Raw genomic sequence first — 19,077 nt, 5'->3', positions numbered from 1 at the left:
TGGAAAGCACACGCTCTCTTGTGCACGTGCATAATTCACAATCACCTTTAACTATAGTACCATTAAGTGGCTCATTATTAAGCAAGGACGTAACGGAAGAAGACACATTTAAAGTACCAGCAATGTAGACTCTTATTCAAGAGAGAGCGAGAGAGAGAGAGGTGGAGAGAGATAGCACATATTGAGATATACAATTGGCTAGTTAGATGGCACTGCAAAAAAATTGTTTAGCATTTTCATAGAAATAAAATAAGATGAGAACTATTATTTTACAAACTCTGACACTATAAAACTCAGCCAAAGGAAAACAATTTAGTTGGTCCTGCCTCGGTTTGACATTTTTGTTTTCTCGGTTACGATAATTTATTACTGATATGAATATTTATGTATAATATGTAAGATGAATCCAGATTGTGCAATTATATGTGATGACAGGTATAAGATCACGGCGCAGCATTTTTTCTTTGCTCAAAGTATCCTGTTACTTGCCCTGACAACCGAAATGTGTATGTGACATATGTGTTGGTTCTGGTCAGGTACGCAATATATTTTTTCCATTAATTAAAAAAACCAAGTGAAGAAACTTAATCGTATTATTGCAATTCGCGTTCTATCGCCCCCTTAATGGTTTACTCTTCATTCTGACACAATGTAAACAACATAATTCAAATGAAAATTTCGTACGTAACAGATAAGAAAGTCATAGGAACGAAAAACTAAATAAAGACATCAGAGGATTACACTTAATAATTAACACGTTTCCTAAACATTTATCAAAGTAGATATATAAATGCCATCTGTTTGTATCTGTGAATGTTGACTTTCCTGTGACTACTAAGCATCAAAATGAAGAACAAAATTAAACCGACAAAGATGTAGAAATGATTGTACTTGAAAAGGGACTTCCCCTTTTCTTTCTATAATTCAGCTAAGTTATCAGTTTAATGCTTTTCGACGTTTATGGCATATGGTTCTTGTCTGAATATTTACGATTTCAATCAAAGGAAACCGAAAAGTAGAGTTTTATTTTGGTCTCCTTTGATCTTGTCAAACAATCCCTCTTTTGCAATATTTATTCTATCGTTCACGCTTTTCGATGTTTACTTTTAGTCCAATGACCTTTGCTATCTCACGCCGATGTAAAATATTGCCTTATAAACACGTTTTGTACTTTATCTATACTGGTTCATACTGGTATTTCCTATTAGATTTGACTACAGGATTAAACATTTTCATTAGCAGTGTGCGAAATAATCATATCGGATGAAATAGGGACAACTTAAATTCGCTATAAGTTTTCTTCGTGGGTAACTAGTGTTTAATTTCAAGAATGACCTGATTGTAATATTATATTGTTCGTTAGTGGAAATATGCAACATCGTTCCTGGCATGAGACGAGTATAATTCGGTCATGGACATGAAACTGACACTGTACCGCAGTATAGCTAGCTAAATGATTATGATGTTGATGTTGAGGCCATGGCTCTTCCTTCAGAATACACAACATTGTACCTTGTTATTGATATAATAAACTTCGCCCTTAATTCATCAGCGTATACTATACCTTTGCATAAATTACAAAAAGTAAGTATAACTAACCTTGGACTAACAAAGTATTACGTCAACAAACAATGAACACACGTTTGAGGCCTAGGTCGTCGCCGGAGTAATTATTTTGTTACATATTAACAGTTTTATACCTGCACTGAAATATACCACGTAAAATGTGCCCTTATCATGCACTCGATCCTCATAGCTGGTACAAATACTACAGTTCATGTCCTGTAGCATGAGTTACCGTGTTACGAACACAAAGTTGTGATTACTGGTGCACGGTTGTGGTACATGAACAGTACTTGCTTTACCAACCATTGAGTGCGAGTTCTTTAAAAGGCGATTCTAAAAGGAAGTCGTATCTAGTCGTTTTATGCTATAAGTAGACCTATGGTTACACCCTAACATGGCCTCTCTTCGTTCTCGGCATGACGAATTGGCGTAATTTAAAGAGAGGCGTGAACTGGAATCAAGCGGCACCGTATCTCCTTCACTTCATCTCGTAGGCATTCTCATCTTCATTGACACCTTGTACAGTCGCGCAGTTCTTTGTCTTTCATGGGAACAAGTTAACACCTCTGCAGTTGTTACAGTGCCATCTGCAACACATGTTACCTTGTTACCGAACTCAAAGTAGTAATTATTGATGCACGGTTGTGGGACATGAATAGTAGTTGCTGTACCAGCTATGAGCATCGGCTGTATCATGTCGTTCTGTAACGTCTGTTAGTAGACTCGACATAATGATATAAAAAACATGTTGTATGAACTATTTACCAATCAGATGTTATATATGTCATAAAGATTCTTATACCTTCTGATAGTGTAAAATGTTTCCTGTTTTTTGTTCAAAGTTGTTTCCGTGTCTGGAATCGTTTACAGAGACACATTGTGAAATATCATTTAGATGACATGACTATATGGAAATCGAGACGTCGAGTGTTAACAGTGACATGTTACACATTAAATGCGGTAGGTCTACTGAAGATGAATCGGACGATTCTTAAGAGTTACCCTTCTGACCTTTCTACAGACTGTAACTCTTTTGCAAGGAGTGTGCAAACAAAAAGGTCTGGACTCGCGAAACATTGCCAATAGACCATGGATAATTACAAAACAAGTGACAAAACATGGACTTTAATACCCAATCATTCTGTTTACTCTGTTTTGAGTCTGTGTAGTAGAGCATTTCATTTCATTAATTTAAGTTTTAATTAATGCCACAGAATGATGACTCGCATCATATGGCTTCAAATCCTCTATACCACATGAACATCCAACACAATACGTTTATAGATTTCATGAACTATACACAATCATGTTGAGTATCTATGAAATAATAGTTAACAATGATTTTTCCAAATTCTTATTGTTTTTTTCTGCTATTGACTTTCTACAAATATAAACAAAATTTAATCACCTTTCCAATATAAGTTTTCAATTGATCTTTATGCTAGCTGCGTGATATGCTTGAGGTTATTTGCATTTTCTTTAGAAAAGAAATGAAATGACGTCGAGATTCGAAATACCTCTACAAGGTCTCATGCGAAAGATTTCAATTGTGTCGCTTCTGGGTAAACAATTTCGATATTTTCGTTATGAACGTGACAGTCATTTGATAAAGATTCAAATTGGTCATTAGTTTCCCGTCTAAGTCACACATACGTGCTTACCACACGTTGTCCTTGCATGTTACTTTTTCGATTGGCAAGTCATGAGGACAGCCTCTTTAACCTGCAATTACCCAAGACAATTCGCTGACAATGATTAGTGAAATTTGCCTTCATAATTAGACAGTCTTCGTTAGCTGGGTAACTTGGGACTTTTAATGGTTTTGGGGGAGAAACCGTCTGAGTATGATTAAACCAAGGGGAAAGTTGAAATCTGCTCAGGGGATTCCATCCAAGAGATAAAAAAAGGTGAAGGAAATGTTATATGCACTTTTAAGGTGAAAAACTCATGGATTATCAGCAATACACAAGGAACTCATTATATTAAAACAAAAAAACATCCCATAGTCCTCGCGACAGCAATGAAGTCGTTATATACGGAGCACGTATGCGTCCAATTATACGGTAATGGGTATCGCAAAAGACATTTTAATGAAAGTTAATACAATTACAATATCTATATGTGGAATCTATTTAGTTGTTTTCCACCTTAGCTCACTGTTTGATTAATTATAAACTACATCTCAACAGTATATGACGGTTATTTTCAACGTTTAGTAGTATTTTGTGTTAACAAATGATCACTTGCAAATTAAAGATAACCATATTATTTTTGGCTTGACTATAGAAATGCTCAGTTATAGGATATTGGTATAGCATATGTGACCGCCAAATGCTTTGCGCTTTAAAAACACCGATGTACCAAAAGAAATAGCAGTGAATGTTGTTATTATTTACCAGGTGGACTTGTAGATGTTAAACAACATTGAAAACTTTATTCGTGTTCATAACATGTAATCGATTTCTATTAATAACAGGTGTTTCCTATTAACGATTTTTTCGTTGGTTTCTTTACAATGAAAACGGGGATTAGCATTAACTAGTAGTATAGAATTCTCGTCCTTGACCGATGATATTGTTAAGTCATTCTAGCGAGAGAGCTTCCGCTTGTTTTTCCTTTTAATATCTTAAGACTTTCTGCGCACATAAACTGGCCGTCTGCATATGAATGATGGTCATTCTCGAAGATTTGTGGTTGAAAAACGGATACGTCTTGGTACTAGGTCCTTTACTGGAATTATTGCGAACTAATATTTCATAACCAAATCTGTCTTCTCCCAGCCGATACTCATAGCTAGTACAGTAACTACTGATGTCACCTGTAACACAAGTCACCGTGTTACGAACACAAAGTAGTAATTACTTATGAACGGTTGTGGGATATGAACTGTGGTAACACGTGTTACAAGTGGCACCAGTAGTTAATGTACTAGCTGTGTGTTTGAAGTAAGGAGGTACGGTACCGCTTGATTCCAGTTCACACCTCTCTTTAAATTACGCCAATTCGTCTTGCCGAGAACGAAGAAAGGCCATGTTCGGGTTTATCCATAGGCCTACTTATAGCATAAAACGACTAGATACGACTTCATTTTAGAATCGCATATTAATAACTTGCACTGAATGGTTGGTACAGCAACTACTGTTCATGTCCCACAACCGTGCATAAGTAATTACTACTTTGTGTTCGTAACATGTGAAACATGTGTTACAAGACATGGACATGTACGAGCCATCGAGTATCGGGGGCCTCTCCCGAACCTCATCTCCCTCCCCACGTGGAACAACACAACACAACACATTACACATTTACAATAAAATGCAATAAACAGAAATGGTTGCGATACATTTTAAGTATAGTTTACCAACTCTAAAGGCACGACTAGCTCGAATGTGAAATCAACAGCAAGTCAAGAGGTTGTACAGTTTATAATATTTTAACATAAAGGTATCTCATGTGTTAACAATTTGGATGTAAGACATACCAATGTTTAATCACATCTTGGCGTGCCTTATAAATAACGTTAATAATGTTTATAAACCTAGAGAAATTGACTTCGTTCATTCATTAACTATCATTGTAATCAGTCGTTATAACAACAATACCCAACTTATAACTTTAAACAATCGGACATTATCGCAGTGATAAGTCATTCACAAACAAATCAAATTACAGTAAATTGATCAATTAAAGTACACCCTGAGACGCCACTTTTAGAATCATTTTTTTTAATCAGGTTATATAATAGTCTCCAAATTGCAACTACAAGTACCTACAACATGGCTTCGCGGTTACAAAAACAAAGAAAAAACAAGGAACTTTTATTTCTCCCTGACGACTTTGAATTACTCATTTCCATGGAATATACCTTGGGAGGACTCTCAGTTACCAATGTTGTTTTAATGACACAAGTTGAATGACGCATTATTCCAGTAACTTCGATGTGAAAATGGCGACAGAAATATGATTTGCACCATATCATTAACCAAACGGACATCTGTATCGTCCCTGGAGTGTTCTCCCTTTCTTATAACATCTTATATTACTGTGTTGTACAACTGGCATGATTTACTGACAACACTTAATAACTTGCAAAGAAAATTCCTCCAATCGACACTTTACGTTACTCACGATTCACAGCTCGAATGACATCGCCAAATTATCGATCGCCATGGCAACCAGAATTTCGCCATGGCGTCCTTAAGTGGAAGCTTGTTACTATACATTCGAAGAGCTTGAAGATGTGCCTACACGAAACTGGGCCCTAAAGAAGTTAACGATCTTATTCCCATACAAATATAAAGCACAGAACGGTGACTACTTTTATATTAAACTTTATGGATTAATGTATCATTTGTGTTAGTTGGAATGGTTTGCAGCAAAACTGAATATATTGTATTTAAATTCAATTTGTTTGTTTGTTTATTAGGGGGAGGGGTTCATGGGCAACCGCAAGGTTTATCTTTTCTTATAATAAATATGAATATAAATGCACGTTGCTTTCCATTACTTCACTGCAAAAAGTTACTTAGATCGTGCGGAGTATTGTTAATATAACTATAGCCTATAAGGCATAGACATCGTTTCATTCAACTGTTTAAATCCATATATTAGTTTATTCAATGCTCTAATATTATTATTGCCGCATTGAAAAGAGTAATATGAATGGTTGTCTTTTTTATGATCATAGCTCTTACATGTGACATTAAAAACATCTGGTTCATTTACCTCGACCATATCACCGGTATCCAAAAGAAAATTATTTTCTACTTTATAAATATATAATATGATTTGATGTTCATTTCAAACAAAGAGGGAAGACGTGTGAGCAAGTCTGGCTAGATTCAACAAAGCCACGTTAGGAGAATTTTTGCTTTACTTTATTCATTAACGTACATTGTCATCGGTATAAAAACTGGAAACTTTGCAAAAACTAACTTACCACAACGAAAGTATTATCATAAGTATAAATGTAATAAGCATACGGTGGTTAACTACTACAGTCATCGCGAACAATGTGTGTTTGGAATCTAATATAAATGTAAAAAATAAATAAATGTAAAACATTATACCTCTTTCTGGCGCTATGTCGTCAGAAGTTGAGGAAATGTATCCTTCAACATGCTTTGTTTCACCACAAATCTAAGATTTATCTCTTTTGGAACTGATAGAAAGATTGATTATCGGGGAGTGGTAAGGGTGAATAGTGTCCATGGTTGTTATCTATATCATCTAATGTTGAGAGGCAGCTTTAAGTTCATAAATCCTTTGATTTAATCACATGATTACACCTGAGCACATATATAAAGAGAATGAAAATTGTGATGACACAACACATAAACATATTAAATATAAAGTTTCCAAATTGACCAACATTAAACAATCCAGGTTGGTATATTGTAGACCATTTTTAAGCCATGTTTTTATTGACTGTTATTTTACTTTGCTTTAGTATATTTTTTTTTATTCTCTCGCTAAGAGCAATACTGTTTTTATTGTCTTCTAGGATCTTAATAACCAAAGCCTCGTGCCTCAATTTTTAATCCTATATTTCCAGGTTGTTGACCTTCAGCTAGCATTGGCAGATTCTTCAAGAGTTTGATAAAGTTGGAATAATTAAAGACTTAGGCAATCCCAGATTTCCTCAAAAGACTGAAATAAGAATTGATGAATATCTTTCTTATCTATAATTTCCCTGGACATATTTCACACACGGTTCATACTGGCTACCTTTCAGAGTCCGATATCGCCATTTGACCTACTACAGTAGTCGCGTTATAGTATGCAAGATTGAAAGAGGTTCATTTCCCCTCAGAAACTGTCAACGATAGCAAGGAAATTCGTAATATACGGCAAAGCAACTGCATAAATTCATTCACCAGAAGGGTTAGACTAAGGAATCAGAAAGAAAAAAGTAGAGGTTTTAAACAAAGTTTGGCCTTGAACTGAGCTTAACGTTAACTGACGACAGAACATTCATTTCCAGGCAAATATCCGGCTAAGAGCGGATAATCTAAATGTTTATGTGAATAAGCAATTAATGGGACTAACTGAATCAGTGTATTAAGTAAACAGCTGCAGTATACAGTCTACATAATTTAACCGCTAACGGAAAAGTAACGGACTTTGTTGATGTGTTGCTTCCTGCAACGGCAACTTTGCACAGTATAAGCCAACGTATCATTATTACAGAATGCTATAATTTAAAGATGTACCTGAGAGTATACGCGAGCTAGTGACACCAATGCCACAGCTCAACCAGGAAAGATAAAAGTTGCGCTCTGGGTTGCGTAAAAATGTACAAGACAAAGCTTGGTTTTTTTACACAAGGCATATACACTCAATGATTCTAGGCAAACACTTTCAATGCATAGCATTTTCAAGAACGAAGGTAGAAAACAGAATCAAAAGAAACCATACAATGCTTAAAAACAAGACTAAAACACATGCTTGTATATTTATATATATAAATTACAATAATAATTATAATTATTATAACACATATAGTAACAATAATATGTAGTAACACATACAGCAACCCTGAATAAGTATTGAAAATGAGAGCAGATGTTGAGAGTTTTTCTTACGTTCTGGTATATTTATCACCTTGGGCTTGAATAACGAGCTCAAGCGGCCATGAGCTTGTTTTCAACTCTTTTTTCATATTTTGGCTAATGAGTGATTATTTAGCTAATGTCCATACCACGGCCGATCACCATGCAGCAAAATATAGAGCGGAAATTTTCGACGATTACTTCTTAAGATTTGTTTGTTGTTAATTGCCTGTTTTCATGAAACGAATCCAAAGAATAATTCGTTAAAGAGAATGAGCTTTGTGTTTCAAAGTTTAAATTTTTCATTTCATGATAAAATAAGATTGTATGATATTGCAACGACCGAATGATGGCTGTCATTAGCGCGGTTGAAGAACAATACGATAATAATGATATATTATTTCAAGGAAAATAGTCTAAATGGGACGAGTCATTTATTAGGCCTTCCATTTTCATATGCGAGGCTTAAAGTTCGATTTTCGTATCAAGAAGATACGTAAAACTTCAGCATTAATATATAATATGCTATACTGTATCTAACCAAACTTATTTCTCCGAAAACAAAATCTCGGTGACATGCCCCTGCAGTTTAATACACCGTTGGAGTGGCTACTCATCTATGGAAGCGATATAGAGAATATACCAATTAGTCATACTAATTACATAGAACCTTTGTGTCACATGATTTGACACGGGTCAAACCCTTTAAGTGGCCTATCGATTTAGTCTGGTATGCCCATTCAATTCGTAAATATGACAAGGATGTTAATAAGAACTCTATGCCTTCATCAACTCTTTACAACGTATAGATGTAGCCTCAGGTATGTACAGTGCACTAATGTAATTGTTCTACCTAACATGATTTTGTTAAACACTTTTTTTTTCATTAATTTTAACTTACATTCGTGTTTTGTATTTTTATTTAGTATTTGGAAAGTTTCGAGTCATTTTCCTTGATACATTTTATTTCACTTTTAGTGTCTTTTTGATGATCTTCTTCCAATGCTACGATCATATATAATGATAAAATATATGATTACAACTATACCAGCCGATTCACACAGAGATTACAGTAACTACTGTAAATCTAAAGTTTTGTACCACAGTAAGTACTGGGTCATGCTGACAAATCTGATAAATCGGTAGCATGTGCTATTAGGTTTACAGTAAGAACTGAGGATATTTGTAATTCCAACAAATCCCAAACAACTCATTTGTTGGAATTACACATATCCCCAGTTCTTACTGTAATCCTAATAGCACATGCTACCTAATTATAGCACGATCCAGTTTTAACTGTGGTACAAAACTATAAGATTTACAGTAGTAACTGTGTTCTCTATATGTATCGGCTGACTATACAGAAATCGGAGTTTGTATTCGCTCACCAGCAGTGAGCAGTGTGTTATTCCAGTCCAAATTGCAACATGGCTGATAAAATTACGCAAAAGACGTTTGAAAGGGTTTGTCATGAAATACAAGGGGAAAAAAAGATATAAAGCATTAAAGTATGATGTGAAGGACACACAGTTGTCTGTATTTAGACAGTTTTTTCTTATTCTTAAGATTAAAATTACGCCTTCATTTAAATCATTCTTTAACGTAAAAAAATCTCACCAAAACGGACCAAGAAGTTTCTTTAGCTGTGTGGGGAAGTTGGTCATATCCTTATAAACTCTGTCACACAATTAAATTTGATGATTAGGTTCGTGACTCCTTTAAGTTTTGATCTAGATCTCGGAATGATAACCTTGTGAAGCTTTGAGTGTTAATAGATAACGCCAACGCGCATGGGATTAATCTCGCTTGACACTATATATACCGCGCTTAAGGTTTTCATGCATGGCTGCTGCTTCTATATCATTTTGGAAACTTCATAACCTAAGCATAACCTTCCAAGGGCGAGTCATCTCACAAATGAGAATCCCTTTCAGAGCACGTTTACCGATGATAAGATGTAGGTAGTCGTGTTAAGATGATAGCGACACATTTGAAGGTCAAGTAATGATAAAAAAGGAGGTTTCAAGGTATACCTTATCTTGATTATCTCCTCACATGTGTTACAATATTACGTAATATTACTAAGTAATATCACGTTGTGTTACCAACATTATACAGCCACAATGTTTGGCATTGATAAGGTTTTGAGGCTTAGGAAGACAATACTAAACCACCCTCCCCTCCCGCCCCCAAGCCCAGCCACCAACATCCCCCTCCCGAGTACAATCACGCATTGGTTCCTGACTCGAGAAACAACAGCAGTGACTGCATGATGCATATCATTATGGTGGGTGCCTTAAGAACCCCTGACGTCACAAGGTTGGGTAAATATGCGTGTATATTAGCCTATGCGTTATTTATACGACATAAACATTGACAATATACGTGCATGCAATTGGATTACGGAAACAGTTTTACGAGCCCAGACCAGAACAATGCCTCACTTGTCGAAGCCTTGGGTTCTGTGACTTTCAATCAAACACTGATCATAAATTGTCCATGTAATTAGTTCAGATCGAATTGTTGGTTGTCCTGACTCAATTTTTATCCCAATCCCAACCCCATCTACCCCCGCCATAATTTGCCACCCCCACCACGATTCATCTGTTCAATACCAATGTACTTCTATACGCAACAGACCGTCCATAAACAATAAAAAAAAAATTGTCATTTCGCATTAATTTCAAAGTCTGTGAAGGCCGCAAATTTCCTCTTGCATTTGGTATTATAGTACTATGACGTGTCACACCGCTGAATCTGACGTCAGCGTTGTATTCATGTTAATCTTTGTGTGGGAAATCATAATCTGTTTGCGTGCAAGAGCGGAATAATTTTAAAGGCATAAATCTCTTATAGGTATTAACATGTTTCCATGGTATGATAAAACAAAACAAAAAAAGTGTATTATGAGGATTTTCATGTTAACGGATTTGAACAAGAAACCAAAGTATAATAATTCCACCCACACACACATATTTGCATATACACACATACACAAAACGGCTGTAAGACGCCATTAATGATAATAACATCTAACATCATTATATACTTAAAACATAATTTCTAGCTACATTTGCCATATGAATACCGGCTTAGCCTAGTTTAAGTGTTTCTTAGCTTCTTTTTGTTTTGGCGATATTAAATTACAAACGGTTAACAAATTGATATCATTTTTAGGCTTCTTGGAAAGTATTGTAAAATGTGAGACTTGTGTAAAGTATCAAAAAAAAAGCGTTGACTCATTCTAAGAAAATTGATGGAAAAGAAAATATTTGCTGTTTCTTGATTTCCGATAAAATGTAACATTTGTTAATGAGTTGCCAATGTAAAACACCATACGATGCTATTAACTAAGTTTTACTTTAACAAAATAGTCTTGCATTTCCGACATTAATATTCATAAAATATAGACACAGCGGAGACCTATACTCGAGAGTAATGAAGAGTGTTCTGTATTAGCAATGCCGTATTTATTATTACACAGATACATTGGGATATAAATGTATATTACTAATTTATTCTATTAATTAATAACATCGTATAATTTTCAAAATAAGAATCCCCCCCCCCCCATAAAAAAAATAGTCCCAAAGGCAGCGGCTAAGAAACTTTCATAATATATAATTCAAATTTAATATACAAAGCCTGTATTAAATATCAGAAACAGGAGATTTTTCTGCTAAGTATGTAACTGGTTAGGATACCAAACAAGACACTTACAGTGTTCGAGCCTACATTATACACATTAAAGTAATAACACATGGAACACCGGTATACACGGTTAATTCGAAACTGTTTTGAAAGGAGAAATGACAACCATTACTTAAAACAGTTATCTAGTGTTCTTCTGTTGTATTTTGGTCATGCAGTTATTCGATACGAAACTTTACGAATATTTGTAAAACGTTTGTGAGTTTGTACATCAGATTAATACTGCTAGGATATGTGTCCGGGCGACGAAAATACGATCTATCAATTCCTCAGAGAAGACTCAAATCCAAGCTCATAATTATCATCTTCGTGACAAAGATAACAGTGATAAATCAACGTCCCAAAACAGCTAAGAAATGTTTCATTGTAGTTGGGAGGTATCACAGATTTAATCATCCTTTGTACACACTATGTCTATAGACTTGATCAAGTCGAGTTATGAGACATCATCGAGCCACAACTGCTCAAAATTTTGTTTATATGGTGGTTTTTTTTATATACTTATTACACTGTTTATTTTCTACATTCAAACCATTGAAGATCTTGGCATAACTTAATGACGACATTGGTTTCAGTGTCCACTCTGTTAACGTTCAACATGTAAAGTATAACACGAATAACACAGAGTATAGCGCTTGGAGCAGGGTTTCCCTAACTTTATCCCCCCCCCCACGAACTCCCTGTGGATGTCAGAGTTGTCCACGAATCCCCAACTTTTCGAGACTCGATCTGAGTCATTATTATACTATAATACGCATAGCAGTGCTTCGTGAAAGATCAAGTTCATAGTGTAATATTATAATGAAAAAAGAGATAACAAATATTTCTTAATTCAGTTAGTTATCACATGCACGGTACGGTACCACTATGGCAACATATGCGTATGGAACGCGAAAAGAGTTTGTCAATAGATACGACTTTTGTATATTACTAAATTATATGATATATCAGATTTTAATTCCACAAAAAGTACTCTAGTTTTGACTTTCAGAAATGCCTCATGAACCCCCTGGGATGGATGCACGCCCCTACTGGGGTTCATGCACCCCGGTTAGGGAACCCCTGGCCTAGAGGCTGTATACAATGAGTAAACGAAAAATAGTGTGGTGACAAGTGAGTCAATTCCATCAGTATTTATTATATAACATTTCAACACTTTTTTTTTTCGTTAGGTATAAAAGTACTGATTTTTTTTTTTTTTAAATATTATCACCTTAAAGGATACTCACCAGACTTTCCTACTCCAGCCTGTCCTACCATCATAAATCGTACAGCGTGATGGCTTGGTACTGGAGACCTTCTTGTCGGTCCCGATTGCATCTTCGATGATGGAGCCATGAGGTGTTTTCTATTCGCTCCCTTTTCCTCTCTGCCTCTCTTTCTCTCACTCCACCACTATCTCTTTCTATCTCTGTTCGGTTATCTCAGTGTGGATAACGTACCGAACGTCCCAAGTCGTTGAACTTGCCCTGTCGCTTGGATGCTCTCCACTCAATTGTGTAATCTCCTCTGCCCAAATTAGACGAATATCTCATATCAAAGAAATCCACGAAATATACTCTTTTTTTTTAATTTAACCAGTCACCGTTAATTTTCAGAGCCACACACACACAAATACATACTCACACACAGAAATGTCGTGCTCGATAATTCACGTCTTATGGAGACAGTTTAACCATTGCAAAATGAAAATATGTGCTGGACTCGTAGATTAATTATCGGTGGGATCCAGTTGTTGTGATTTTCATGGTACGGAATGTTGAGAAAGAAAAGCAAGGAGATGCCTACGTGTGTCTGTATCATAGTAAGGAAGTGTCGAAATTGAAAGTGCCATAGAAGAATGGTGGATTTTAATAAACGAAAGAGGATGTTAAAAGAGTTTATTATGCGTTTGAAATACTTCATTGTTGTTGTGATGATAGCTAATTTCTTAGGTGACAATAGTATAAATAAGCCAGATTATCTCCTCTCTGTTTTTAAATGATTGACTTCTTATTAAAGAAGAAATAATTAGACATTTCATAGGTTGTTCAGGTATTCATCAATATCAGGAAAGGTTCCAAGGCACCACTGTACACATGTTTTAAGCAGTACACAGATATGTCAAGAATGTATGCCCAATCGAAGCCTATTAGCTTTGCAATACAATTCTGATGCTGTATCGTCGTTTGTATATGAAGATCATATCTAATGAAAGAAGCTGAAAATACCAAACCAGCTTCCAGCTGTGATTCCAGTAATTTCGTAAACCCTTTCACCCATTAAACACAATAACATTTCTCAAAATGAATTAAGGGATCCTCTTATGATCAGACAGAGGCGGCGGGAGGCGTTTCAATCTGGAGAGGTGGAAGGGAGGAAGCACCGACATCGTAGGTTACTTCGATTTGAAGAAAAAAAAAAAGAAAACCGCAAAATCAACTCCAAACGTCCCGGCGAAATGGACCGTTGATGTATTCTGTACCATTCCACATTTTGCATGTAATAAAAAATTAACACTCATTAATTAGTATTTAACGGGTATTTAACTTTTCAACTAGAGTTTTCTAATTTCTCATTAATAGGTCACTCCTTAAATAGGCAACATATGGGCTCATTTTCATTACGAAAATAAGGGACTTTTTACATTTATAACAAACTAGGGTTTTTTTGGCGGTCTTTAAAAGCAAACCTTTCAGTGGATGTTTATCAAATGAACGTTCGTTAATTAGAACGTTCATTCGTTTATTAATGATTCAATTACATTTGAAACATAATGACCTAGATAAATATTTAAGAAAAAGGATTTGAGTCACTAAATTATGAAAAGATATTGGTATAGTTGAATTGAAAGAAAAATATTTCAGGTTCTTTCCCATGTAGATAAAACAATGACTCTATAGTCTATAACTCGACCCGAGCAGCCGATTCTAATGGCTTCATCAGTTAAAACTGGTATAGGTGAGTACCCGTTAATCAGTTTAAGCTTATGTGTGTTTTAAGTTTAAACATGTGTTACATTTATGACCAGTTACTACTGGGAAGGACTTACAAACATAAATACTAAACACACAATCCTATACATATCATAATTCACTGGGTTAACCAGACTACTCTAAAGGTTTCGCCAATATTTTCGTCCACATTTTAACATACAGTGGATGACAATTGCAGTGTGGAAAACACTCATTAGTTGAAACAGCCTTTGAGTAATGAATTCTTCTGTTAGTAATATCTCCAAGTTAGCATCTGCTGACAGGTCTAACATGTGTTACGGTGTAAAAACACACTCCAGTTTATACTGTTTAACGGTTGTCTCTCATTCACAGTACAAACTGTTCAAGCCATGTACATTGAGTGTACAGTAGCATCTGCTGACATGTGTAACATGTGTTACGGTGTAATAACACACTCCAGTGTATACTACTTAACGGCTGTCTCTTATCCACAGTACAAACTGTTCAAGCCATGTACATTGGGCGAACAGTAGCATCTGCTGACAGTTCTAACATGTGTTACGGTGTTATAACACACTTCAGTTTATACTAATTAATAGTTGTCTCTTATTCACAGTACAAACTGTTCAAGCCATGTACATTGAGTGTACAGTAGCATCTGCAGACATGTGTGACATGTGTTACGGTGTACTAACACACTTCAGTTTCAATACTGATAAACGGCTGTCTCTTATTCACATTACAAACTGATCACGCCATGTTCATTAGTTGACTTGAGCCTGGAAAATATCCGATGAATCTGATGCGACCTTAGCCACTCTGGTCGTCACCAATACCTCCATGTTTGGTATTCACGGACGTTATCTTAAGTAGTCCACGGAGGTCATTATAGATCAGATCACAATTCTAACGAGTTTCCTCACTTAAAGGTGTACAGAGTCGACACATCACCTTTATCATCTTTCTTCAAACTCTCACGTTTCAGAAAAACCATAAACAGCGCTGTACGAAAAATGCTTAGCTATATGTTGGGTCGCATTTTAGTTTATAGCGTACGCCCGACACAACACACATACGTATACTGTGATTTATCACTGGGCTTCTATATATGTCTAACGCATATTACAAATCGCGCTGTTTTTAAAGGGGATGATATTCTGTTTCCCCTGGGCAGAAATTTGTTTGATCAAGCTTATTAGTGCCACTCTCGTTGAAGTGGGGCTGTATTTTTTGTAGACTTGACCTTTGCCAAATAGAAAGGGTGGAAAGAAAAGGAAAGAAGCCGCCTGGAACACTTTGAGTTTTATCGAAGGTTAATTCGTTCGATAATTTGTTAGAAAATTGCATCGTGCAAAAACGGTGTCATATTCAACTGTGGGTTACCGAATGTAATAGTGGTGTACACAGAGCCTATATTAAAGTACGTTTCAGAAAAACAAAAAACAAAACCTTAAATCAGAGATGTGTTAAAGATGGATTTCTAGGAGATGGATTCAAATCACTCTCTGTTTGGAGAGCTGTTATAATCCATGTTTGGAAATGTTTATAATTTTACCATAGCAACGGAAAGTTAAACCCAATTTGTCTCTCACTATGTTTTCTCAGTGAAGTCAAACAATGGTGTAACTTTTTTAACAGCTCGGTTGCAATTATAGTTAGAGACAGTTACATTTTTCCTGTTAGTTTATACTTATACCATGCAGAACATAAAGAGTGATAGAATTAGAGAGACAAAGATTTCCAAGATAACGCCCTCCCCTCCCCTCCCCCCCCCCCCCGACACACAAACACACACATACATACTTGAGAGTTAGTTATAGTCCTGTTCTGCTCTGGTCATGTGATTGACAGGCGTAGATAATCATTACCCCTTGAAGCAAGGTGTGTTTATACCCTTCCATAGGAATGCTGAAGCTTCCACAATTTAGAAACAATACTGATATTGCTATTTTATCAATTTTGCATAATGATACGAACTGAAATGAAGGTTGGCATTTTTATGAAACTGATAGCCTAATAGTCGAATTTTGCTTTTAATTATGCAACGATTGTTGGACGAATGGAACGTAGGTCTTCCTTCTTTTTTTTCTTTCCCTATAGATTTGACTAAGCTGCAAATCCTTTTTCTGACGGTAGCATGATCTAGGCTTACTGATTGATGTTCAGAATGAAACCAACCAAGATTCTCCTGCAGTGATTGCCTTTACGGAGAGGATTTTTAACAAAACGCAGATATGCCGAAAGGCATTTCACCGAAGCGACTTTTTGTTATTTATAATTATTATTCAGTTCTATAGAATGTTCTGTAGTTACATGGTAACATCTAAATTGATCATCATAGCTTGTCGTTGGGCAATACTCATAGCGGCAAAAATGGAGGCGTACAACAAAGTGCCATTTGTTAAGTCCAGTAATTCGGCTGTATTTTCTAGTTTAAATTTGCATTTTGTTACACATAGAAAATCACAGTGACTTGACTATTTAAGATATATAGAAACTGTTAATTAGTTTGCAATTATACATTGTAAGCCGCACAAGTTACTTTGAAATGCATAACTCAAGAAATATAACCGCCTACTCTAATTCCATTCTTCTCTGATTTACCACATTTAAAAAGTTCGGTTTTTATAAAAAGTTAATGTTTTCTCATATACTGTATTTTTTCATATGTTTTCTCATATCTCTATATATATATATATATATATATTTATATATATATATATATAGAAATATATATAGAAATATATATATATATATATATATATAGATGAAGGTCCCAGGGGGACCGAAAATTCCAATATATTTTCTAAAACCTTAGTCCTTATAGGTCAATTATGAGTCTTATCTTACTTCTCTGGTGTTCTCTAGACTACTAATATTTTCTTTGGAGTAAACGTGGATTTTCGTTATATTACATGTATATATATATATATATATATATTTATTCAATATATTCATTCTCAGCAAATTTGGCAGTCGAATGAAAAGTACAAAATGTAACACAATGACAGAGATGTGGGTATTTATTTAAACCGTGATCATGCGGCGACACGATTAAGGGGGGCAATGATCTAAATTTCGCGCAAATGTAGGTTAATTTTTGTTTCATTCAGTATTATCAAGAATGTGCGGTCAGTGAATGGGTGTTTGATGAAACATATTCGTTAATCACACCGCCAGTGTAATATATATATAATTAATTGTGATTAATATTTTCTATTTCTCACCTTTCACCAATAGTAATTAATTTCATGTCATCTGTCTTTAATGAATAATGTTATAATATTTGTGATGCTCTTTTTATTCTATATATGTGCCATACAGAATGTAATTAACAGGAAAGTTCATCACTCAAAATTTTGGTACGTTTAAAATTAAAATTAAATGAGTATAACATCAGAAATAAAAAGAAAAACAAAATGAATATAACATCAGCAAAAAAAAATTGAAAAACGAATGTAACATCACAAAGAAAGGAAAAGAAAAAAAAAGGGAATATAACACCAATAAGAAAATTATAAACAAAATGAATATAAAATCAAAAACAAGATGAATAAAACAGCAAGGTTCCCGCTAGGAAAACGTGTCATGACAATTTCATGTTAAAGATATACTCTGTCATAGCGAGATATTCTATAACCATCTTATAATATCTAATCGTGTCTCTTGTCAAATTAACATTTTTCAGAAGAAGATATCACGATTATGAAGACATATGGGAAGTAAACAAAATTTCGTTCATACCTGTAACAATTTCATTATTTTCAATATGATCGTTGTCGACGGTATGGTGCGAAATTAAAACTCTACTTATAACTTAATTATAATCAGTCATGAAAACCAATCATGTGTCGTTAGTTAAAAATTTTGGTTAAAAACAAAGCCAAATAGTACTTCAAACTAAAATAAATCAGATGGAAAAACAAACAAACAGCAATTAAGCTTTACCGGTTGATTATATCATTATTTTGGTGTTTATGTTGTCTATGGACAACCAGTGATGCCTAGGCCCCTCCCCTTCCCCACTTTGTAAGCGTTTGTTTCTATTTCATGAAAGCTGTACTCTCATAAGAGGTATTGAAGTCGATGATATGAGAATACCCCACTTCATCAATATGAATAAAATATTCTTGGGTAACCACGTAGTTTTCCATTCATGCAAACACTCCCCCCCCCCTTTTTTTTTGGATAACGAAATATATATTTCAACAATATTTAACCTAGATCATGAAGAACGTCGCCATTGATACAGATCCCAGCGTTATATTTTGTACCGTCGAAGTTGTCAAAAATATTTCATTTTATTCTCAGTG

The 19,077-nt window shown here is 35.1% G+C and overlaps 1 protein-coding gene across 1 annotated transcript in view; it reads right to left on the bottom strand.

Moving 5' to 3' along the window:
* LOC139965328 (ras-related and estrogen-regulated growth inhibitor-like) overlaps positions 1 to 13,573 on the bottom strand; it is a 53,272-nt gene extending 39,699 nt beyond the window's left edge. Inside the window, exon 1 of the mRNA XM_071967574.1 lies at positions 13,058 to 13,573. Coding sequence (XP_071823675.1) covers positions 13,058 to 13,166 — 109 coding nt within the window. The 5' untranslated portion in view covers positions 13,167 to 13,573. The remainder of the gene's footprint in view (positions 1 to 13,057) is intronic.
* Positions 13,574 to 19,077: the final 5,504 nt, after the last annotated feature.

This window comes from Apostichopus japonicus, chromosome 1, assembly GCF_037975245.1.
Source record: "Apostichopus japonicus isolate 1M-3 chromosome 1, ASM3797524v1, whole genome shotgun sequence".
Classification (NCBI taxonomy): Eukaryota; Metazoa; Echinodermata; class Holothuroidea; order Aspidochirotida; family Stichopodidae; genus Apostichopus; species Apostichopus japonicus.
Note: the sequence above shows the minus strand (reverse complement) of the source record. Positions and strands in the feature narration are given on the sequence as shown.